The sequence below is a fragment of the Schistocerca gregaria genome, chromosome 7 (genome assembly GCF_023897955.1).
Source record: "Schistocerca gregaria isolate iqSchGreg1 chromosome 7, iqSchGreg1.2, whole genome shotgun sequence".
Classification (NCBI taxonomy): domain Eukaryota; kingdom Metazoa; phylum Arthropoda; class Insecta; order Orthoptera; family Acrididae; genus Schistocerca; species Schistocerca gregaria.
The window spans coordinates 143951303-143977309 of NC_064926.1; the positions used below are offsets into that span (position 1 = coordinate 143951303).

Here is a 26007-nt window from a genome sequence, read left to right on the forward strand (position 1 = left end):
CTACTATGCAGTACTAAGTAAATGTATACTAGCAGTCATATTTGTATGTCGACACAATATAAGACATCTCTAAGCAGGAGAAAGCTGAGCTGAGTTTTTTCATTAGCTTGTCTGCTCTGTTATCTCAATTTATTATCCATTTGGATATCCAGTATCTTCACACATAGAGACTCACCCAGTGGTGCCATTTGATAATTATGTCTGCTACTTTTAAAGTCAATTTGATTTGTTTGGCAGTGCATAACATTAAACTCTTATGTTAAGGGTTAAGCTGCTGTGAACAGTTTCAGGACTTTCCATTATTTTCCTTGCTGTCTGACATGGGTGTGTTTGAGCACTTTATCAGTATACATGTGTCAGTAGCACAGTCTTTGAAGATTTTTCTAATGTCCTCGACAAACATTATCCAAGGCAGGAACAGGAGAGTTGATATTCAAATCTTGTAGGGCTACATGTTTGTTTTCCAATATGAATTATGTCTTTTCGCATGCCTTTAACCACAACCACTATCTCCCTAGTATATGCCATCCACAGCTCGTCACAGAACACAGAGGTCAGAGGCTTACCTGCCCTGAAAGCAGGATAGGCAGTAATCTGTGACAGATCTGACAACAGAACACAAAGCCGCTGCTGACAGTGGCATTTTGAAGCACACCTTCAACGTTGCCCAAATGGGATGGTCAATTAAGATTGCAGTTAACACAGGACATGGAAACATGTCGCGGGCACCTTCATCCTTGAGGTCTTCTCCAATGGTGATATTTCCCAGCAGGATAACTGTCCGTTTCACAAGGCCAGAATTTTGTTACAGTGGTTTGAGGAACCTGTAAAGAACTAAAGCTCACCTGAAACTTCTGGGATGCTATTGAGCACCAGCTCTGCAACCATGAACCATCAGCCTGTGATTATGGTACTCCTGAAACCTATGGGGGACATGTCAAATCCATAACATACCAAGCTGTTGCTGTACTGCATTCCAAAGATGGACCAACACACAATTAAGCAGTCTGCCATAATGCTTTGACCTATCAGTGTATATTGTTTTCCCCGTAGGAAATAATTTAGAACACAAACTGAGAAGTTACTCAACAGGCTCCCGATGACTTCAATATATATACTTCACAACTCTTGCCATTTGGATCCTCTCACTCCCATCTACTACAAACCTCCCAGAACCAGCTTCTCTGAACTCTATACACGATGACAGCCTCCCGCATGTCATGATCTTGTAATCCCCATTCATAATCTTGCAGATCCTCATTCCTTTCATTTTCCATCATTTTACACACCAGTCCCCCATCTTCTGTCAAATACTGCACTTCCCTTTCCCCCTCCCAATATAATATAATATTTCATGCAGCACAGAAGTTGTTGGCCCGACCACGTACCTTCCAAGTCCTCTAACACTAGACTCTCTTCACGTACTCTAGCCAGGCAACATCATGGAGAGGAATGCGCTATCCCAATTCCTGAAGTTCAGGCAATACCATTCCAGTCACCATTTTTCTTCAGAAATAAGCTCACAGTTACCAGCCTTTATTATCAGTTTTTGATTGTAATTATGGAATAAATTGCATATAGAGGGGAACATCTGCCAAGCCATTTATGTGGTGATGTGAAAACTGCCACTGTCTTCAAAGATGGCCCTTGAAATGTATGAACACAATTGTCTTTTTGTACCACTTGTTCACCTCATCTTTGTGTTCCATGCAACATCATACAGCCGAAGACATAGGAAGTATATTGTACTACTTTTGTCAGTACTCTTTAACATTAACCTCACTTCACCTTGGACCACATGCACCACATTTGAGATTTGGGCAGTGGTTTATTTTTTTGAATGTGGGAAATGTAACAGCTAATAAGAGACATCATCTGATCAGAGAGGTGTGTGAGAATAAAAGAATAATTAAATAACAATTCAAAGATAGGCCTGATTGTTCAGTTCAGGAAATGTGATCATGACTTTTGGTTGGAAACTGTTTCTTAACCTTCCACATATTTTCACAGTTTAGTAATACCAGCACACTAGAACCAATCATATTCTTTCAATGTTCTAAATCAATTAATGGAAAATCCTGGATGGAATGTAACAATATCCTACCAATCTCGTACAAAAACAGATATCCGGTGCCTTATCTTTCCAGTCTCCCACCACCTCCCAAAGTCCCACCATCTGGCCACAGAGGAGCATTCCCCTCTTAATTCAATACCACCCAGGACTGGAGCAACTGAATTACATTCTCCACCAGGGTTTTGATGACCTCTCGTCTTGCCCTGAAATAAGGAATGTCCTATCCACTATACTTCCCACCCCTCCCACAGTGGTATTCCACCGAATGTACACAATACACTTAACCATCCTGACAAAACCCTTGCTCCCAATTCCTTACGTCATGGCTCATACCCCTGTAATAGACCTAGATGCAAGACCTGTCCCACACATCCTCCCACCACTATGGTCGCTAACATCACCTATCCCATCAAAGGCGAGGCTACTTGTGAAACCAGTCATATGGTTTACAAGCTAAGCTGCAACCACTGTGCTGCATTATGTGTAGACATGACAACCAACAAGCTGTCTGTCCGCATGAATGGCCACCGACAAACTGTGGCCAAGAAACAAGTAGACCACCCTGCTGCTGACCACACTGCCAAACATGATATCCTTCACTTCAATGACTGTTTCACAGTGTGTGCCATATGGATCTTTCCCAACAACACCAGCTTTTCTGAACTGTGTAGGTGGGAACTTGCCCTGCAATACATTCTACATTCCTGTAGCCCTCCTGGCCTCAACCTTCATTAGTCGCTGTCCTCACACATCCAACCCCCTCCCCTGCTCCCATTCCAGCACTACACAGCTGTCATTCTGCCACCACACCCAATCTTTTTTTTTTTTCTCTCCTTTTCCGCTACTCCCCTCCCCCTTCCCCTGCACCCACCATCCCCACCACACTATCCCCACCACACAATGTCCCCCTCCACACCCCAGCTGCCTCCTCATACCCATTCAGTCACCACTCCCTGAGACTGCAGTCATGTGCACCTGTGTGTATGTATGCGTATGTGAGTCTACTGTTGACAAAGGCTGTTAGCCAAAAGTTTCAAGTGTGAAAATCTTTTTGTTGTATCTACCTGCGACTCAGTATCTCCACTATATGATGAGTAGCATCTGTCCATGTTCTGTTACTTTCTGAAAATTCAGTGTATTGTTCAACACTACACCGATATATAAGTTCAGCTACGTTACAACATACAATATGCTTGCCCAGAACCTCTTACTTCTACGTGGTATTAAATTTATAAAACTTTCTCAACAAGGAGCTTATTCCGACAGTAGCATGTAGCTAATCCTCTTTCTGCATGGTATTTAGAACACCCCTTCATAACACTGTTGGCAGAATTTACAATGGCACGCATTATTATTTACGGCTTAGTAAAAGAAATGACAAAATTTGATCACCATGCAACATACACCACAAGGACACAGGGAAACTCATATGAAGCAGATTTGTTTGAACAAGATTAAAAAAACTTTTGCACAAGAAAGTGGGTCCTTTTAGTAAGTGATAGTCACAGTAAGAAAGAACAAAGCTTCTGATTAATAGCCAGGAAAAGAATTACAACTTCATTCCTAAAACCAGGTGCACAGTATTCCGAATTTACAGAAAACATTAATGAAAAGACCAAATATTACAGTAAAACTGACATTGTAGTAATGCTTGCTAGAATAAATGACAGCTGCAATAAAGAACAAGATACCTATTTTGAAAATCTGATATAATACACAACACTGTTCAGATGGAATTAGTATTACGTACAATCTCATACAGATATGACATTAAAAAAATCAAATTTACCAGGAGGGTTGCATAATGTATGGTGAGTTTAATATTGATATGGGAAGAAAGGCACAAAAGAAAGCACAAATTCAAGGAGCTGCTAAAACAGTATAGCATGACAGCAGATGTACTGGAGCCAACAAAAGTGACTGTGGAAACCAAGTCAATTGCTGATAATTCTACTAGCACTATACACAGCAGTGCATATACAGCAAAGATTCTACAAAAAGGACTTTCTAATCACTTTTAACAGCTATGTGAAGTCTGAAATCACGAACAGAGATATGAAGGAATAGATATTAGGCTTTCCAGCCAACTGAAGACCAACATATTTAAGGTAATGTTGAGAAGAGAACAGTGGGTGTGCCCAAACAACAAGTGAAAAATAATAATAATTTTCAAGAAACATTAACACATTAGTTCAATATAGTCGTTCCAGAAACCACAGAGAAAAGAAGAATTCTCAAAAAGAAGCATTGGCTCACAAAGGATATAATAGAAATGAGGGCTACTTTATAAGTAATAAGAGAGGGAAATTTCTGAAACCTACGAAAAGCAACAGTGGAAGGTCAGAGTGTTGATACGTCAAGCAGAAGCCAAATCACAATAAATGAGATTATTTAAAATTCAACAAATAAAATGAAAACAGCCTGGAATATAATTAGCACCAAAGGAGGCAACAACAAATACATAAAACAAATGAAACAGGAAACATGAAAAATCATCACAGATTAAACAGAAACTGCAACATCCTGAATAGTAACTACGTAGATATAGTAAAAAACCTGGAGTATGGAAGCAATAGCCAAGGAAGTCACCATATCATAGCCACTCAATATTGTTGAACCCAGTATCTGAAGATTAAGTGACAAGATTATACATGATGAAATACCAAATTACCTAATGAAGCAGGTGGCACCAGAAATAATTACACCACTATTAGAGATTGTCCAGTGCTCATTCCAAGGAGTAGAATTTCCTGATAAATTAATAGAAGTAGTACCTGTGTACACAAAATGGTGATTCCAACAATTACAAACCAGTATTTTAGTATCAGGCTTCTTAAAAATATTAGAAATACTCATGCACAATGAGACTAACTACTTTCCTGGAAAAGCATAATATAGTAACTCCAACATGGCATGGATTCCAGGTAAGGCTATCAAGGAAACAGCAACTGATTCATTAACAGAATTCATTGCAAAGGTCTTGGAAAAAAGTTTCTAGTGTCGGGAGTTTTCCCTGACTTATCCAAGGCGTTTGACAATTGATCATACAATCCTGATAAGGAAAGTAGAGACTATTGATATCTGTGGACATCCATTAGATTGAATAATGTCATATCTCATTAACAAGAACCAATATGTTACCACTGGAAAGCACAAGTTAGAAGTATTCAGTATTGTTTACCTGAACGATCTTTAATGGGACATATGCTTTCGATTAATTTGCAGATAATGTAAGAACATATGGCAATGAAAATACAATACTGCATGCAGATAATATGACTGCTTAATGTTGCTAACAATTTCAAGGGACTTCAGAAAAACACTTTCATACTGTACAATATTACAGCACAGGTACTCTTAAAAAAATTAACTAATTACTAATTCAAATAAACTATGAACACAGTTTTCAGTAATAAAGAGAATGAGAAACACATGAATGTTTCTTTTGTATGAAAAAGGTCTGAAAGAAGTATCTTCAGTTTAGTTTTTAGGTGTAACAATAGATAGGGTGCTGAACTGGAAACAGCTAAGTTCAGTTCCAACAAGCTAAGTTCAGTGATACGTGTAATTAAACTACTGGCTCAGTATGTATATCAAAACCACTTGTGCACTATCATGGACTTTTCGGACCATGTATGCAACATGGAATCACAATAAGAGGAATGAGGAAAATATTCATACTACAGAAAAGTCATTTGGTTGTATTGAAAAAGAAGCAATCAGAACCTTTTAGATATTGTTTTGAAGATCTTTGACATTGCAATCATCGAAAAAAAAAATTTCCAACAGAAGAAAAATTCTGAAACATGGCTTCATGTATGGGCAGACAATGAGCAGTTCACTCTGTGATTGATATAGTTTATATACTAGGTTAAGACAAATTAACATTAGATAGTAACCTATAATGAGAACCACAAGTGTACAGTCAAACATAGTATCACATCACATAACTGTAATTTATGTAACACCCATACTGTACATCATTATGTATTGCAGATGATTGTGCATCATGTATGTATTGTACAAACTATTTGCATGTACAAAAGATAATTTACTGGACCAATAAAAATCAGAATCACAATATTCCTTGTTAATTTAGTATTCCCTTGCTGAGAACCAGCCTAATTTTGTGTGTTTATTCAGAACCTAAATTAATGCTTATATTTTTATTTGTTATTTTTTACCAAAAATGTATACTTTCAAAGTGAGTCCACATAATCAGCAGTTGGTGTAATTTAGAGGATTTTCAATGTTACAATCTGACAAAAAATGACTGTTTTTCCTTGAAATAGAAGTTTATGTTACTACTCTCTCCCATAAGTAAATGGCTTAAGATAACAGGAACATGGATGCTCTGTTTATAAAACTGAGCTCGCTCGCTCTCTCACACTCACACTCACACTCACACTCACACACTCACACACACACACGAGAGAGAGATATAGATAGATAGATAGATAGATAGATAGATAGAGAGAGAGAGAGAGAGAGAGAGAGAGAGAGAGAGAGAGAGAGAGAGATATGCTATTACAGGCAAAGCATGTAGTACTTAGCACGTTCATTAGTATATTCATGCAGTGACGGGACAAAGATGAACAGCAATAACGAGAACTAGTGAACTTCGCCTCCTAACACATTGTAGTTGTCTTTCTTCTCCTTCCCCTCATCTCCCTTTCCTTCTAATTCTTAATCACACTATTCATTTCTCATCCTCTTAATCATCACTCTGTCAACGTCACCTCTGGACTGAAGTGTGCTTACTAATGTAGTATCTTTTTATCCCCTACTCTTTCTCACATTTTGCACATCTATGCATCCCCTCAGTCTCATTGCAGATGGCCCCTCTCATCCTGGAGCCCAGGTGACTGGCCTTCCCTTTTAATCTAACCCAGGGCTTCACAACATACATGCTCACGGAGCAAGCTGCGAGCAGCAAGGCGCGAGCACGGAGCAGCGCGAGCACACTACCCCCACTACCGGACCAGAGCGAAGAGTGGGGAGTCACGTGGGGCACACAACAGCTGCCGCGAGTCAATGTAAATCCGCGGCCACCTGCAGGGATATCACTCACAAATTATTACTGCGACTAATGAAACAAATAAGTGTATGCCTCTACATTCGTATTAATTTGTGAACTGTTAGACAATAAAAGGGGTCACTGAAGTGTGGGATTCTCGGTTACCTTGTACTTTTTGCCCTTTACAATTGCGTCTATGTTCGGAGTAATTGTTCTTGTGCATTGTAGGTGCAGCGTGCAGTTTTAATTTCGATCGGACAATGCGTTTCTCAGGTGCGTCTTGTTACATTTCATTACAGATAACAGTTGTTCATAAACGTACGTGGGAACCGAACATTGATATTATTGTAGCCGCCAGTTTGTGCAAACAAGGAAATCTATACTGAGGAAAGTTTCTGTAGAATTCCAAAATGTTTTTCTTGTTCTGAAATTTGTCTCTGTATTCTCTTTCACACTGCAGATCAATAATTTCTAGTTGCAGCTCAGGACGAATCTCTTCAATATTAGCTGAATATGGAGAGGAGAGCAGATCAAAAGCACTGTCTAGTGCTGTCAGATCTTGAAAGCATTGATCAAATTCTTCCTTAAGGGCAACTAAACTATGTGAATGATGTTCACAGTCTTTGTGAACATCTTGCATGGATGATAATTTAGGAAAATGAGCTAGATTTCCTGTTTCCAGCTGACTCACCCAAGGTGTCAATTTCATTTTAAAAACTCTTGTTCGATCTATGAAATGAGTAATTAGCAGATATTTACCTTGTAGTGAAATGTTCAAAGCATTCAGATAACTAGTTAAATCTGCTAAGAATGCGACATCACATTTCCATGAAGACTCTTTCAATTCAGGAACACAAATGTTATTTATTTCCATGAACATATTTATCTCATCTAATAAGGAAAAAATAAATTTAATAATTCGCCACGACTAAGGCAGGCTACAATACTAGCTTTCTACATCCTCAAGAAAGCTTTTAAATTGCCCGTTTTGTAGCCCATGCTTCCTTATATAATTGGTTGTACGAACAACAACACTCGTCACATTTTTTAGAGTGATACTCTTTGCACATAAGTCTTCCTGGTGGATCATACAGTGAACGCCACTTATTTCATTTGACAAGGTCAGTTTTTGCACTTTCTCCTTCAACAGCGCAATGAAACCTGATTTTTTTCCCTGTCATCGCTGGTGCACTATCTGTAGACACTGAAACTAAAGAATTCTACGACAATCCTATATTTTCAACACTTTCTTCAACACTACTTAAAATATCACCTCCGGTTGTAGTGTTCTTCATGGGTACCACATCGAGGAGTTCCTCCCTCACCTGAAGATCTCTATTAACACCTCTAATAAATAGGGCAAGCTGCGCTGTTCCACTGATATCAACACTTTCATCCAGACCTAGAGAATACACCATAAAATCTTTACAGATATTTGAGAGCTGGCTTTGGACGTTGTCTGCCATGTCCTGTATGCGACGCATAATGGTCATCTTAGATAACAGCACAATCCGAAAATGTTCAACTTGAGATGGACACAAATGTTCCGCTGCAACTACCAAAAATTGTTTTATTAAATCACCACCAGTGATGGGGTGCAGGGATTTTGCTAAAAGCAAAGCAATTTTGTAACTCTCTCTAAGAGCGGCCTCAGTTGATTTTTCTTCGTCATCCTGATCTTCTTCGGATAGCTACCTTTTAAGTTTAATAACTTCCTGTGCATGATCTGGTCCATCACATTTTCCACTTCCGTAGTCTTTCGCGTGGTACGACATATGTCGCCGCAAATTAAATTTTCTAAAAGAATTCAGCATTTTGTGACATACTAAACATTTTGCAACACCATCTTCTTCCGTAAACATATACAATTCCTTCCAATGGGGGTTGAACTGCAAAAGCATAGTTGGGGTTACACAATGGCGACTTGACATGATTTTTTACCAGCAAAGTGACTGTTAGAGCTGATCGTAGTATTTTAAAGTTACACAGTCGGCGCGAATTCAATAGGCACGCTGCGACCCTATTCAAACATGCGCGCACATTTCCCCTCCCTCCCTACTCCATGACCTTGCACCTGCTCGCGAGCACGTGCCTGAGCAGACGCGAGTACTCGCGCTCAAAACCGGCCAGTTGTTAGGCCCTGATCTAACCCTTTCAGTCCCTCTCTCAGACCCAAGGTGTGTGTGTGTGTGTGTGTGTGTGTGTGTGTGTGTGTGTGTGTGTGTGTGTGTGTGTGTGTGTGTTTTTTCAGCAGTACTAAATGTGATTGTTTCACTCAGAGCATGTTAAATTTCATTCTTTTTCATTTAATTTGCATAACAATATTTTAATTCAAGGTGTCTCAAATTATAACTAGTTTCTTAGGAATGGAAGGAAAGAGAAGTAAGGGAAAATATTTCCGTTTTTTTAACAGGTAAAAATGGTAGAGTGGTAATTAGAGGGTGAAATACTTCATCAATGGTTGAAGGAAAACTGGAAATAAGCATTGCATAAGAAAAAAACAACAAATGTGATTTTGATTGCTGCATGCATATAAGTAATAGGATTTATTTTTTTGTATGTTTTGTGTAAGTTTATATGTCCCATAAGACAAACATTTTTTAAACAAATCCAGCAATAGATCTAAACCAAACAAGACATCGTCATATATCCATTATCCCAAATCACAAATGATACAGTAACCCTGCCTTCTGCAGACATGAGGTCTCATTTGTGATTTCTTTTCCCAAGTGGCACACATGAAAACAAATCTGTCATACATGTTCCTGTGCTCAGCACCATCTACAACAATTTTGTGCTCATGGAATGTTTCAGCTCATTTTGAAATATATTTAAAAATATGTCATTAAACTCTTAGAACAATGTAGCACTCAGTTAACAATATACTTATAAAGCCAGAAGACACTATAAAAATTAGCAGCATCATCAACAATTGCACGATGATGAGAATGTATACATCTATCAATGCCATGATACAACTGAGTGTCAAATGTAATATATATCTGAGCTTACTAGCAGAATAGTACCTTTATTACAGCTCCATTTTTGGAAGATGAGATTCAATTTGATTGTAGAGTAAGCCTTATAATTAAGAAATTTGGAATAACATTCCACACTTCTGCAATACAATGTGCATCATTTTCAGAAATGGGTCCTGCTCCTCAGAGCTGTGTCAGCTCACATAAATTGTCATATTTGTATTTAAAGATGCATTGGTTCATCAAAGTATTTCCACAAGTGACAAATTTCTTTTAGTGGTAATCATACATGAAGCTAGAGATTTTGGAAGTGTGCTCACTATAACAATGTTGAATCTAAAGGGTACCTGCGAAAACAACAACTCTATATTAAAAATACTACAATCAGCTCTGGTTACTTGTAAAGAAAACCACCTGCGTTCACTAAATACTATAAACAAAAAGTTCCTTTCTCTTGCTGATCTCTGGTGGGGTATGTGAGACAACTTTTGAAACACCGGGGGAAAAAAATCAATCCTTGTCTTAGTTTGACCAATGTAGAACACAAATAATCAAACCAACAGAACAACCTAATAAAAATGTATACTGTATTAAAATTGGATGTGTGTGCTTCATGCAGTTAATGCAGAATTTACATTATTTCAGTGTTTCCACACTCTACAACCAAAGTGAATCTGCTAAATAATACTGAATGTTAAAACAACCTCAGTTAGAAAACCTATACTTGAACAATAACTTTAAACCAGTAACAACAATCATTACAATAATGACACAGATTGTTCCTAACAAAACTTCCATAATTTTTGAAATAACAAACCAACCAACGTACCAGTATACATCAGTAATGCAACCAAATGCCAAATTCTACATTTATGTTGCTACTTAAAAGAACTGAATCATGCTTCATTCACAATGCTTCAGAAAGAATTACAAAAAACATACATACATGTATACATATTTACATAGTAAATTCAACAATAAATTAATATTTTCCTGCTACAAACATAAATAAACCTCATATAAAACAATATCCACACACACAAATCACAATTTCAAAAGCAGTTGACATTAATCACCAGAGCAAAACAGCAGCACATTGATATCAGTTGATTTACCTTCACTGCCACTTGGGAAACTTTAAAGCCATATCGGTTCACCTTGCTTGTGGAGTTTGCTTGCATTCTGTTCTATTGAGATTCAGCAATGCGGTAAAAATAGAAGAATAAACTTTATCTTTTATTAAAAACAAAGTATATAATTATCATCATTAAGCATGTCTTTAGTACATGGCTTCCATAATTGTGATGTCATTATCTCTCTTGTGCAGTTAGCTTTTCCAGTGTGAGATATGTGATACCTATTACAACTCACTTCCTTGCAATAATGAAGGCCCATAACAGAAACAATGTAATGCCAATATTTCAAACAATTCTTAGGATAATTGACGATTTTAATTTGTATAAACCGGGTATGGAGAATGAGACACTCATATTAGTAATACACAACAGAACAATTAGTAAGTGCTCTTTTATTGTTTTAAAATAACAAGTGAAACATATATTGTTCTTGGTCCCTCATTAAATTATTAAGTGTAAGCCTATCTGCACTAACAAACCAGTTACGAGATACATCTTTATGTTACTTAAACTAGTTGCTGAATCTTGTGCGTGCATATTCATACAAAGTGATAAATACAAGCACTTAAATGTATTATTATCAGATATGCCAGTTACTCCACAAGCATTTACGAATCCTTACCAGCAGAACAGTACTTACGCCAACAGTGAGAATAAATATCCCACTAGCTGGTATAATTACACAATCCCCGGACTAAGAAGAGCATTTTTTTTCAACATTTTTATGTAAAATCTCAAAAGCAGAACACAATAATGAAAGAAGACAGAATGCATATTATTGTATGATATCCTTTTTATAAAACACTATACAGACAGTAATAATAATAGTCATAATAATAATAATAATAATGATGATAATATAATAATCAAGGTCAGGGAAGAATTCCGGTCGTCACCAATGTTCCAGGCCAGGGCAGTAATAAATGAATGGAGGCCATCCACATTGTTTATGTATACAGCATCGTAAGCACAGTCGCCAGGATGAGTAGTTACCATCCTTTTTAGAAATATAAATAGCATAACTTCTGATCAAAAATGTTCTTGATCACAAAAAGTTTATTATACAGTATTTCCCTTTCAAATATTTTCCACAACCAAGCACATTTATAGTTATTACAACTGCCATTTAATCGCTACATTAAACTTTTCTTCACTTTTCACTGTAGTTAATCCTTGGCAATGGTGGCAGGACAGTTCTCACTCCCTTCTCACACATCAGCATCAGTCAAGTTACAATAGTTAGCAGCAAATTTGCTGCAGGAATGAGCATCTATTAATAAAAAATAAAATAAAAAAAATACATCACAGTCAAAAATATATTATGTATAAAGTATTTATCTTCCATTATTTCCAATCAACGATGTTCTTGCAGCTTAATATACTCCGACACTTTATCAGGAGAAGCATTCACCAGTAACTTACATAGGGTGGTGAACAAACTTTACCCAATAAGTGAATTCTGCACTGTTATTTCACTTAGTACTGTACTTTGGTCATTAAATCTTCTCTGTCATGTTTCTCAAAATTATCTGTACCAATATCTAAAAGATTTTTAATATATGTACACACAGTTGCTAACTATCTTACAGTTTTCGAGATATGGTTTGAGCATTCTGATTATCCATTACCCACAAGCTAGATAATTTACACGATTTTGTTAATGGATACATAACTGAAAGAACATTTAACTCTAACCACTTCATCTCATGCACAAAAACCGCATACACTCAAATAAATGAAAGAACCATCATGGATTGCACAGAACATTTGGGTTATCACTGACCAATGTAATCAGTTTCACCAGTATATGTATGAAGGACACCTCTGGAAATAATATTTCAATTTAGTTGTTGTAACTGATGCAGCAAAAAAACACCACTTTAATATTAATGATGAGTAGGGAACTCTTTTATTTGCACTTCTAATGAATTCCCATAAATGTGTAACTTCTGCTGTTACAATAAAATAATAACAAGAGTTAGTAAGTAACACATCTTTCAACTAGTGTGCTACATAATCATATTCTATATCCAAAGAATTAACACATTATCTAATTAGTGTACCAACATATGCTTTTGGTAAGGTGCAAACAAATGAAATTTGACTTTAATACAGGAGTAATAAAAAAACAAAAGTATGTTCTTCAAACAACATCATGATGTGCCACAAAATATTTTATATGGTATTCCTACACCTTAGATTTTTTGGAAATCTCTCAGATATACTTGACAAATATACTGAAAGGAACAAAAGCACAAAATCCACTTTTTTCAGAACACTGGGGCCACAGTACCTGTACCACAAAATTTATTTTTAAAAATGGTGCAATATGCTGAGATTGTGCTATAGATCTGACCAATATACTGATTTCTTATTATGATGCCATTACGCAAAATGTTTTCCCCTGTTGCATCAACTTCAAAATAAACCTTTGCCTCGTGTCTGTGCTTCTGTCACATCAATTTGCTCCCTCATTTGTCAACTTTCATTGTTTATTTAATGGAAATATTAAAATTTCCTACAAAATAGCAGGCAGTATTAACAATTTTTAATGTAATTTAAATTGTTGCAGCTTTTTTATGGTACCTTCGTAACCACAACTCGTGCAAGAATCTTCGCATAAAAGTATTCCCTACTTCACAGTACCAAACCACCAGGACTAAAATTCACTACATCATCCATGTAAAGCTGCTTAAAAGTTTCAGATTAATCTTTCTTTGTTCAATGTATTATATTAGCAGTGCACTAGGGATTAGTGTAAATAATTCCAATTCTAATAATTTATTTTTCAGATAACAGTATTCTGTGGTACAGCTTTATGTAAACTTCCCATCACAATGAACTTTTTAGCTCTGAGAAGACTACCCCAGATGGATTCTAAAGGAATGATGAAATCCCACAGTAACACGAAATATAAATTTGTGAATGCTTTCTTGGCTTTACATGAGCATTATGTTGAGATTCATGAAATACTCATAATAGCCAATTTACTGTGCATTTGTATGATGCATATAATGATCATACCTCTCGCCAGTTCAAGCTATTAATAACACAAAGGCCCTTTGATCTAGTTATGTCTACTGACTGGGACTGAAAATTTTTTTAGATTGTAGAATGCTTAACTGTATGGAGCACATTTTTAAAACGGAAAGGAAGAAGCTACTGTTATGCAAATTGCACATTATGGGAATTGTGAAGTGCAAATGGTTCAAAAATACACTGCTTCATATCACAATACATCACCCACACTTTTGATACCTGTTCTCTCATCAGTAATCAATATAATTTTACCATTACATTTCAATATGTTTAACATTTATGGAAGACTATCAATTTTAAAACAATAAATAATTTCTTTGTACAAGTAGTTTACATGAGGTTAATATCTTTCTTGCTGGAAGTTGGGGGAAAATTTCCAGTGGCTAACTATTATAAAGGCACTGTTCAGTTCAGCTAAAGCACTAACTCCTATGAGACCATAACATTTTTAAGGAAAGAGAGAACAGGAATCTGGTGAAATAAAATACCACAAACAAACCACACACTACTTTTGGAAGATGGCCAACACACTAAACTGAGGAGATAAAACCGCACAAAGGCTGTGTACAAAAAACGGTTCTTTAAATTACTTCCACTATTTATGGCAGAATCTAAATCTTAGGAATAACAAACATTAACATCAGAAAGATAGTGACTTTTCTTCACTTTTATGTAGACACAGCACCATCTCACATATAAGTTCTCAATAATTTACAAGATATTATTGTTCCACTATGAAAGTATCAGGATTGTGTTATTAATATCAATCATTATTCAGAAATAAATGCAGAGCTCATTATTCCACACACTTCATGATGGAGTTTCATGCAAAAAACAATCTCTCTCACTCCCAGTGATGACTTAACAATGAACGTAAGTCTGCACAAATTTCTTGCATTTACTAATTACAAAAGAAGCATGAAATTCATTTACTCTCTCTCTCTCTCTCTCTCTCTCTCTCTCTCTCTCTCTCACTCACTCACTCACTCACTCACACACACACATTTCAAGATCAAAACAACACCCTTGATGGGAGAAGTAAAATAATCCTCTTAAGGTAACTCTTGAACCTTTCGAGTAAAGCAGATAACCATACAACACAGTGCGAAGGCTATATCTAATACTGACTTACTGTTTAATGTACTTTGTTTTTGTGAACTTTGTTTTTATGAACTTTCAAGCATTGTAACTGCACACTTTATCCTCTCCAGATCAACAGCCGTCACAGTTAAAAATACCAGTTAGGAGCAAATTCTGGGATCTGTGACATTTGCGATAGGAATTATTACTCTACATTTTCAAGTGTAATGAAAACTGCAAGTAAGTACTAAGCACAATGCCAGTTAACCACCACGAGATTCCTGCTCAACTGATCGTTGTTGGAACGTTAAAGGCAGCATTTCATGTGCTGAGTGAGGCCAGGGTCAGTTACAGTTCTGTGCTGCATCATATTCAGAAACCAGGCGTTTGATGTGTGACAATTTTTCATGCAGATACTGAAACCTCTTTTTGATGTCTTGGAGCTTCTGATCCCGTTTGGTTTCTTCATATTCCCGAATAATTTGTTTCTGAATGCTCTGCAACAACAAAATTTTAGTATGTTAAGAAATTAAATAAGTGTAACAACTATTAATCATGTAATAGTTAAAACTTGAAGCTTCCCAAATTCATCTCTATTCATACCTTCCATCCAGAGCTAAACTTTACTTGTTGGTTCAAGCTCTTTTCTAAATGAGCAAATCTCTGAGAAACTTTTTCAACTTCAGAGTGAAGTCTTCTGTATTCTGAATAATCTGCATTGAAGTCTGCTTTGTATTTACTCCGTTGCTCACTGTTCATTATTTTTGTGTAGTTCCTGTGAAAATTAGTAACAGTTAATAGACCGAAAGGATTCCTACAGTTTAGTGATACAGTGCAACTGAAAATTATCCTGAAGAAGATTTTTTCGTAATTTGTTATCAATAACTGACACTAGAAATTTCAAGTGTATTCACTCCAATGTCAAATGTAACACAGAATTTGAAAATAACATATTAAGAACTACAAAGATGATTGCATAGGAAAGAAAGGTATTTTAACATAAATAAAGTCGTTAACATTTATCTACAACCATAGCCTGCAAACCACTTTGAACTGCATGGCAGAGGTTACTTCCCAGTGTACCAGTTATGGGAGCTTCTTCCCAATTCCACTCATCTATGAAGTGTGGGAAGAATGATTCCTTAGATGCCTTGTGTGAACTGTCATTATTTCAATTTTCTCTTCACAACCTCTAGGGAGTGATGCATAGGGTGGTGGTATATATTCGTAGATTTCTCACTAGAAGCTTGTTTAAGCAGGCTCTGACAGGATAGTTTGCATTTATCTTCAGTCTTCCAAGAGTGAAACAAGCCTGTGACCATTCAAATTGCTCTTCTTTGTGTACACATTCAATATCACTCATTTCTTCTACTTTGTACAGATCCCACAAAGTTGAGCAATATTCTAAGATGGGTCACACAAGTGTTTTGTAGACAATCTCTTTTTGCAGACTGATTATATTTTTCTGGTTTCTTTTACCAACAAATAAGCTTATGTGACTGTTCCACTTCATATCCCTATACATTACTTCATATCGCTATACATCGCTACACCCAGTTACTGGTATGAGGTGATGGATTCTAGTTGCAACAGACTGATATTCTAGTCAGGGGATACTATACTTATTTTTTATAGATATTTGTGCACACATCCTACTGACTCAGCTTTGAAATGTATAGCAATAATTCCTCTTACAAACAATACGAAGCAACTTTTTAGGTATGAAGTAATTCAACACCAAACCTTTCTCCTTGTTTAAGAAAAATTTTGCATTACTATTATTACTTTTCTTCTTGTTTCGAATGGGCCTACTTTGGACCACGCTTGTTCAACAGTGTGGCTTTGATCTTTGCCCAGTACTGTCTCATCCACTGCCGATGTAACTCCTTCCTTTCTTCTGTCCAGGGGGGACCTTTCCTTTGGGACTTTTCCTGAAATCCTTGGGCTTCCTTCAGGGTACATCTCTCAGACTGTCTGTTCTGGAGATCAGTTATTCCTAGTTATTTAATGACCTTTTCAGTTTCTGTCAGTCAAGTGTTGCAAACCTTCTTATTTTGCCAGAATATGAACAGATGGTTGGTCAATCTCTTTGCAGGCAGTCTTGCAACATGGCAATAGAAAGCTACCCACACAGAGAGCCTCTTGGTATGTTCATAGAGCTCAGAGTTATGTCACCTTTTGAATTCTTGAGCTGCTTCTACCAGGCCTATGATCTTCCTGAGGATTCTCCTCTCTCCGACTTCCAATTTCTCCATCAGACCTCTCCAGTTCATGGGAAGACATTCATGGCATACAGGGTGTTGGGTGTATGATGTGTAGTGCAAGTTTCAGGTTGTGTGGCAGGCATTTTTTGTTGTAGCTCTTCATAGTCAGTCGATAGGCTAGTTCACCTTGTTGACTCTCATGGATAATGACATTTTTTCTGTTAAGTTTGGTTCAATCCGTTCGCCAAGATACTTAAACTTTTCAGTCCTTTTGATGTTTCACTGGTCTAGTAACATCTCTCTGTTAGCTTCTTTGATGTTGGTAAAAAAACTTTTCTCCAGTGAAACTTCCAGACACACTTTGGTTGCCTGTTTTCTGGGGCAGTTTACCCGCATTGTTGCCATTTCAAGAGAATCAGCAATCAGTGCCAAGTCACCTGCAAAAGCCAGGCAATCTACCACCAGTCCTTCGTTCTTAAGGCCCAATTAGATACCATGCTGAACACCCATATTGGTGAGTTCCTTGTGCCATTCTCTCACAACCTTTACAAGTACACAGTTGAAGAGAAGTGGGGAGAGTCCATCCCATTGCCTCACTCCAGTTTTTATCTCTAAGCTTTCTGAGGTCTCATCTCTAAATTTATTATAACTATTATTATTACTGTTACTGTTAATATTGTTACTATTATTACTATTATTTTTCTATAGCTGATTGTGTTTAAGAATGGGGAACACCCAGAACAATTTTTACTGTTGATGATAATTATGAATAGTCAAATACCAAGTAATTTTAATATGAAAATTTTAACTAGATAGCTCTAATAATCTGTGTTAAAAATGAAACAAATGAAGTTCAACTTCACTTCTACGTTCTCAGCATTTAACATTTTATCACTCTTAAGAACAATTTTTATTGCTCTTGTTAAATTTCCAATGTTCACAGTGTTAACTCTGTGCTCAATTTTGTGTTAACGTACTTGTTCCCATGATCTATGTTTGATGAAACAATGGTTGTGGAGAAAAAACTGATGAAACTGACATAAAATTACACTGGCATGGGACTGGCCTCCAAATAGTGTTTAAAATCGTTATGTGGTTAAGTTTCTCGGCACCATGGTGCTCTACCCAATAGATCTTAATTGGTAGGAGTTCAAACAATTCGTGCTTTACATCTGCTGCTGCCAAGCTCTATTCGGTATGGTGGCCAATTAGAATTAGGTCTCTTTGAATTAAGGTATCATGACCAATCACAACCCCTTTTGAACTGTCTCTGCTGTACTTGGGCAGATTCGTGTTTATCATAATCTGTCTACCTTTGGGATGCAAGATAAATTTAGAAGATAATAGGTAACACAAGACAGATGAAGCAAACAATTTCAAATGCGTGTATAAATTTCCTCTTTCGTAGTACATAGTAAGAAAATGGAATTACACCTGCTGGTACATCAGGGAGGACTCAAAAGGAGATTTTACATAACAGATCACTCCATAAACATTACATTATTGGAATTTTGAGGACTTAAAAATAAGTTTGTTTTGCAACAAGTCATCACACTAAAATTATCCATATTAGACAGAGTAGATATACTAAAAAGTTACTGAAGAAGCCATGTCTTTCATACTTACGAAAGATAATCAGCAAATGGAAGTTCGCCATTTAATGGTTGATCAACAGCTTCCTGCTGACAGTGGGGACTGGAGTAAGAATCTGCTGTTGCAGCAACAGGAGTATTCTCTGTGCTAGAGGAAGAAGGTACATGGCCGCTGGAGTAGCCATTTCTCTGGTCACTGTTGCTATTACTATGGCTTAAGTTGTTGCTTGCATTACTCCTGTTGCTTACATTGTTACTGATGTTGCGATTGCTGCTGTTGCTGCCACCACCACTGACACTGTTATTGGAGACACCATTGTAATTACCATTCCCAGCATTTCTGCTGAAGGAACTGCTGTTATTGCAATTACCATTCCACCTGTCATTTCGACTGTCCTGGTATCTACCACTATTCCTGGCACTGGCGGATGGGCTAGGAACCCTGCCACTTTCTGTCTTTCCCCATACACTCTCTTCCCTCAGTGTTTTGTTACTGCCATTTAAACCACTGCTTCTGCCAGGTGATGCTGTGTTAGGTGACTGATTAAAACACTGAACAGCTGAGCGATCAACTGTGTCACTGTGCACACTTGTGGAGGACATTTCCTTGTTACTCACTACACTGAACACACTGTCAGCAACAGTATCAGATGCAAACTGTCTTCTTTCTCTGTCTGCAGTAGAAAAACTGCCCCTATCCGGTCCACAGTAACGCCTGTCGGAGCTGCCACTTTCTGTTTCCATTGCTAATGGTCGCCTGTCCAAAACATTTTCACCACTTAAGGGCCGCCTCTCTGCAAAACTACTATTCCTTTCAACAAGGGAACGTCTATCAGATGAAGCACTATCTCTCTCACTAAACCGCCTGTCCGATGATGGCCCTTCTCGTTCACTAAAAGTTCTCCTATCAGAAGAAAGGTTATCCCTTTCCACATATGGTCTCCTGTCTCTGTTTTCTTCCTCATCACGTTCTGGAGTATTGACATGCCTAGCCCCATCCAGGAGTGAAGGAAGCCCGGTGGCTGCACCAGCACTACTATTATTATTATTATTATTACTATTTCCTGTCCTCGTGGATGGCAGCTGCTGATCTGGTTTCCGATAATGTGATACGCGATGCTTCTTGGAAGGTAGTCCATCTGCGCCTTCAAAATATCCAGGCCTCTTGAGATTTGAAGACACAGGTGGTGGTGGGCTGCCCGGGTGGGTGCTGGTAGGAGAGTGGCCACTGCCCGAGCTGCCACCATCACTGCTCCCTGGGGGTGTGAGGTTCTGCGGCTTGTGGCTACATGGAACAAATGTAACAAGTGAATTACCTGAAGGGGACAACATAAATTAAAGTAAATTACTAGAAATTTTATCCACAGTTTTTACTTACTTACTTCCGTGTTCCATTTTTGTTATGTTTCTGAACATACCCCATCTCACAATGGAAAACGTTTTTACATAGTTCCTAAGTGGAGTAGGGGGAGGCAAGGTGTGTGTGTGTGTGTGTGAGAGAGAGAGAGAGAGAGAGAGAGAGAGAGAGAGAGAGAGAGAGAGAGCATGCTACAATTTATTGGGTCTTCATTAAGGAAGCATTGTGGAAACATACGTTGTTGTCATCACTTTTAACATGCTACGTGTAAAATTACAGAACTCTCACAATGAAATATACTGTCTAGACTAACAGTAATATGAATTATGATAGACTGCTACATGTCACAGGATGAGGTGTTGACTGGGACTCCATGCCCTGTGATGACAGTGGCCATACACATGTGAATCATGGAAGTACGAAAGAGAGTGCATTTTCCAAAAGCAGAAGAGGGGCTTTTTCCAATAGCTTGGTCTACTTTTAAGCAGGTGGGTTCACCGTTAAGTGCCTCCTGTTTGTGATGAGTAACAGAATATCCTAATTCATGTCGTCATTAATTTCAGAAACCTATGTATGAATCTCCCATTGCTTTTCAATACTCAATATCTAACATATAGAGGATTACAAAATTGATTTATGGAACACTGAGCCCTCAGTTATTTCAAACTATGCCCTATGCCTGACCAAAGCAGTCTTATAGCATATAACTTGGGTGAATGACACAGCCCGAAAATATGAGGAAGTTGGATTCAATTTTCACGACACCAGGATGTCAGAATAATGGAACGTGCACAATGTCTATGTTGAATATTGCACATTTGTTAAGCAATATTACACGAGTTGGAGTGCATCAGATTAGAAAATTTAATGCTGAGAGGATACAGGAAAATTTTAAGAAATGACAGTAGCAGGATACACCTTACAAGCTGCAGGTACCAGTTACACATAATTAGAAGCAGAAAATTCCTTCCTAATGTAACTACTTAGAAATAATATCAGACAGAGTTTTGCAAAAATATCTACATATGACTATTTCTTCGTAAAATATCTCTTACTCTATCTTGTTAACTGCTACAGAAACCAAATAAAGATTATTTTAGAAGAAAAACACTGGTTTATTCTGACTTTTTTACTGAAAAATATATTTCTTTGGGTCACAGCCATGTAATAGAAGTGTCAACTGAAATTAATCACTTAAAGAAGTAAAACCAGAAACAGACATCCTTGGTGCAACACAGCAACTTTAATCACTTAATAAAAGCAAATCATCCAGTGCAGATTGTATACTAAATAGATTCTTTCCTGAGTATGCCGATACAATAGCTTCATATTTATGTATGTGCATTTGCTGGCTTGACAAAAGGTCTGTTCCTAAATACTGAAAATCTGCACAAATTACACCAATACTCAAGAAAGGAAATAGGAGAAATTCAGTGATTTAGAAACCCATATCACTGATGTCAATTTGCAGTAGGATTTTGGAATACGTACTGTGTTCGAAAATTACCCTGAAGAGAATGACCTATTGGCACATATTCTGTACAGATTCAGAAAATATGGTCCTTGTGAAACACACCTAGCTTATTATTTGCACAAAATAATGAGTGGTACTGCCAGGGGATATGAAACTGATTCCATGTTTCTAGATTTCACAAAGGCTTTTGATACTATTCCTCATAAGTGGCTTTGGAGTATTGTTTCAGTTATGTGACTGGATTCATAATTTCCTGTCGGACAGATTGCAGTTCCTAGTAATTGATGGAAAGTCATCAAGTAAAACAGAGATGATATCTGGCATTCCCAAGGAAGTATTATGGACCTTCTACTGTGTCTCATTTACATAAATGATTTAGGAGACAACCTGAGCAGTCATCTTAGATTGTTTGCAGATAATGCTGTCATTTACTGCATAGTAAAGTCATCAGAAGATCAAAACCATTCCAAAATGATTTAGACAAGATATATGTATAGTGTGAAAAGTCGTAATTGACCCTAAATAATGAAAAGTGTGACATTGCCCACGCAAGTACTAAAAGGAATCTGTTAAATTTTGATCACATGATAAACCACAAATGTCTAAAGTTTGTTAATTCAAGTAATACCTAAGAATAACAATTACGAACAACTTAAATTGAAAATTTCCTTCTTGTCCAGGTAGCTGCCCACACTGATGGCCAACATCTCTTTTAGTGCATCAGAAGCATCTTGCAATGCTACTTCTCGTACAATATTCACATTATCTGCTAGATTACTTCTGGTGATGAGAAAACTATTATTGATATGGGATGCTACACTATTACTCTACTCAAACGTTTACACAAATGAAGAGAATAATGTCACTGAATCAGCACAGACGAGGGGGGGGGGGGGGGGGGGGCTGGGAGGAAACTAGAAAAGAGCTGGTAGGAATAACTTCCTACATGAACTGACTATGAGAAATTGCTCCTTTTCATAATTTTTACTCTAATGGCATCCACCAATCTTGAAATTCTGCGAAAGATGGTGTGGGGGATGCGGGTTTGAAAGTTTCGTGTTATTCTCCACTTCTGGCAATGTGAGATCTTAAATACTATAGGAACTGCAGAAGTTTAAACCCAAGCCATGTAAGTTTGTATACCACATCAAAACTGCTCCAATTTGCTAGTCTCCACCTTTTGCTTCTTCCATTGGTATCACATGACAACCAATTAAATTTTTTTCTCAATGGAATTGCTGCTGATTTAAGAAACAACAGCCATTTTATACAGACTCTATTTTTATTATTAATCTTCTAGTCCTACTTTGGACATTCCACAGGCACCTCTGTCTGATGCAGCAAAATCAACTCTAACAGTCTGTGAAACAAACTCAGTATCTGCAGATGAAACAGCAACACAATATATAGACACAACTATAACTGTGCAGGAGTGATATTTGGTGTCTGGCCAGGAATACTGAATCCTTTGAACACCACTGGCACTGCCACTGAAAGCTGCTTCCATGTTTCCAACATGCAAACAAAGGCTACTAAGTAACAGCTAGAAACACTGCTTGAAAAATTGTTGGAAACCTGTTGCAATCTCACTGGGGATGTGGCTTTCAAGGAAGTATACGAAGTATTGACATATTAAAGGGAGCATAACACAGAAACATACATTTGCTGTTCACATAAGTAATACAGAAAATGAAAGGAATTGGAGCATGGCAACAACATTGGCACATGATGTTGAATGACATGTTGTCTACTGATATTACTGTATCTCACAACACTTAGAAACAACACAACTAAAATTAAGAATGTAGTGAACACCAAAACTGAAAGGGACGAAATATCTTAATGGTAAGAATTCTGATACGTAAGAAAGACAATTTGACACTAAGGGTGCATGTAGCAACACAAAAGAATAAATATAGTGGAACTGAAGGTGGAGTTCTCCACCAAGACATAACCTATTACAGAATGAATCTTAACCCTTCTAACAACATTGGCAGTAATGGAATTACCCCAGTTAATATTTTCCATATATGTTTACATTTTCTCTCATGTTTACAATTTTATTTATTTTCCGTGATTCATGTGGGTGTCCTTGTCACCCCTTTGAAAGTGTTTGTTATGAAATTTGTAGCAAATAGAACTTTATTTACAGCCTCACTACTACTCCAAGTAGAAGTAAAGAAAGTTGTATTTTAATCAAAATTGTTGTCACACTGTACTTGGATTTTCATTGTTCAGTTGAGAAAACCATGATAACAATAAGTTTATAGCTCTACTTTGCAGTTACTTTGATCTGTGATACTCTTAGCTTTTATTTCTAAGCTTACACATGGACTAGCGCTACTGTCTGCAGGAGTCTGAAAGCTTTATAAATACTTATAGTCCAGATTATCCTGTGTGAAGGAGACTGTGATGTGAATTTGAGGTATATTGAAGAGGAAAAGACAGTCTTTAAATTAATGAAAATGTTACTGATGGTTGTACAAATGAATGAAAGGAGTCAACGGACAAAGCTACCACGGACAGAAAATTATGAGACGATGTTACCAAGGTTGAAGCTCCAACTCTTTCAAGTATATTCAAACCTAGAAGTAGCCGAGCTTTGCATTTTGCACTCTTCCATCAATGAAGAAGGGCATTTCAAAATATTGTTCGACAAAAACCTGATGTAATATACAACAGTAAAACTGTACAATCAAACGTAAAGTATTATGCTTGCTCTCTTTTTTCCTAAGAACATGGTTGATGTTATACGTAAGACATATCAATGAAAAAGATCAAGAAGTTTTTAATAAATACAGTGGGACTCACCCACCACAATCTGTAGAATGGCACAACGTAAGACACTAGGCGTTGTTGGCATTATTTCCATACTACTGACTGCAGGAAGAAACTCTTGGAATCATAGTGTTTCTGAGTAATAGATTATCCATCCAGCTTTTAGAAATGCATTTTTCACAGCTGTTATTTCACACCAGTTTTAAATAATTACCAGCTGTTTTGAGATAATAACACTCGACATCAGAACTGCAGATGCAAATTACAAGCTTCAAGCAGTAGGAGAGGTTTTCAACATCTTTGTGAATGCATGATAAATATTTACAACCTAATGAGTACGTAACTGTTTATGAAAGACTGGTACCTTGTCATGGCAGTTACCCATTGTGTGTATACATGAAATCTAAACTAGGGATGTACACAATGAAAATATGGGTATGTGCAGATGCTAGGAGTGGATACATAGGTAATTTGCAAGTATATAAAGTCATGAAAGACAACCAGACAGAAGTAAATCAAGGGTAACATGTCACGCTGGATATGGGTGAACTATATATGGCAGGGGAATATTTTTTACCGCTAACTGAGAACTTGTTGGATCGCAATTTAACATCAGCTGGAACTCTAAGAGAGCAAACGAAATAGAATTATCACATAAATTTTGCCTAATGTAACAAGAAAGGAAAAAATCCTCACGATTTACATTCACAAAGAGATGACTTTTGTCTTGAACATTCCAAAGAAAAAGAAGTGTGTTGTTATGCTTTCACAGCAGCACCATGATGACACTGTTGACTAAAAAGAAAATGCTCACTATAGTGATATTAAAGGGGGGGAGCAGACATGGCTGATATAATGCCAGACATACAGCTATGTACGTACAACAAATAGTTGGCAGTACCGAATATTTATGGGCATAGTAAACATGCATATATTCTTTAATCACAAAAATATCCAGACCTATTGTGTGTGTGTGTGTGTGTGTGTGTGTGTGTGTGTGTGTGTGTGTGTGTGTGTGTGTGTGTGTGTGTGTAGGGCGCTCAACTACTGTCATTAGCACCCAGTCACAAGCGTCAGCACACTAATAGTGTAGAAAAAATGCAAGGGGGGTAACACCAGAAAGTACTTACAAAGACGCAGATAAACAAAATAAAAGAGTTAGATCTCTTTGGACAAGTCTGTCAATGTAATAAAACTAAGGACACGAACAGCTGCTCGAGTATCATCAGCTAAAAGCTCCTGTAAGGTAGACTGCAGACACAGGACAACACGAGAGTG

General features: G+C 37.2%; 1 protein-coding gene across 1 annotated transcript in view; it reads right to left on the reverse strand.

Moving 5' to 3' along the window:
* Positions 1–9601: 9601 nt before the first annotated feature.
* Positions 9602–26007, reverse strand: part of LOC126281538 (RNA polymerase II elongation factor Ell-like) — a 284770-nt gene continuing 268364 nt past the window's right edge. Inside the window, exons 8-10 of the mRNA XM_049980591.1 lie at positions 19155–20405; positions 15928–16099; positions 9602–15821 (exon numbers count right to left, since the gene is read on the reverse strand). Coding sequence (XP_049836548.1) covers positions 15669–15821; positions 15928–16099; positions 19155–20405 — 1576 coding nt within the window. The 3' untranslated portion in view covers positions 9602–15668. The remainder of the gene's footprint in view (positions 15822–15927; positions 16100–19154; positions 20406–26007) is intronic.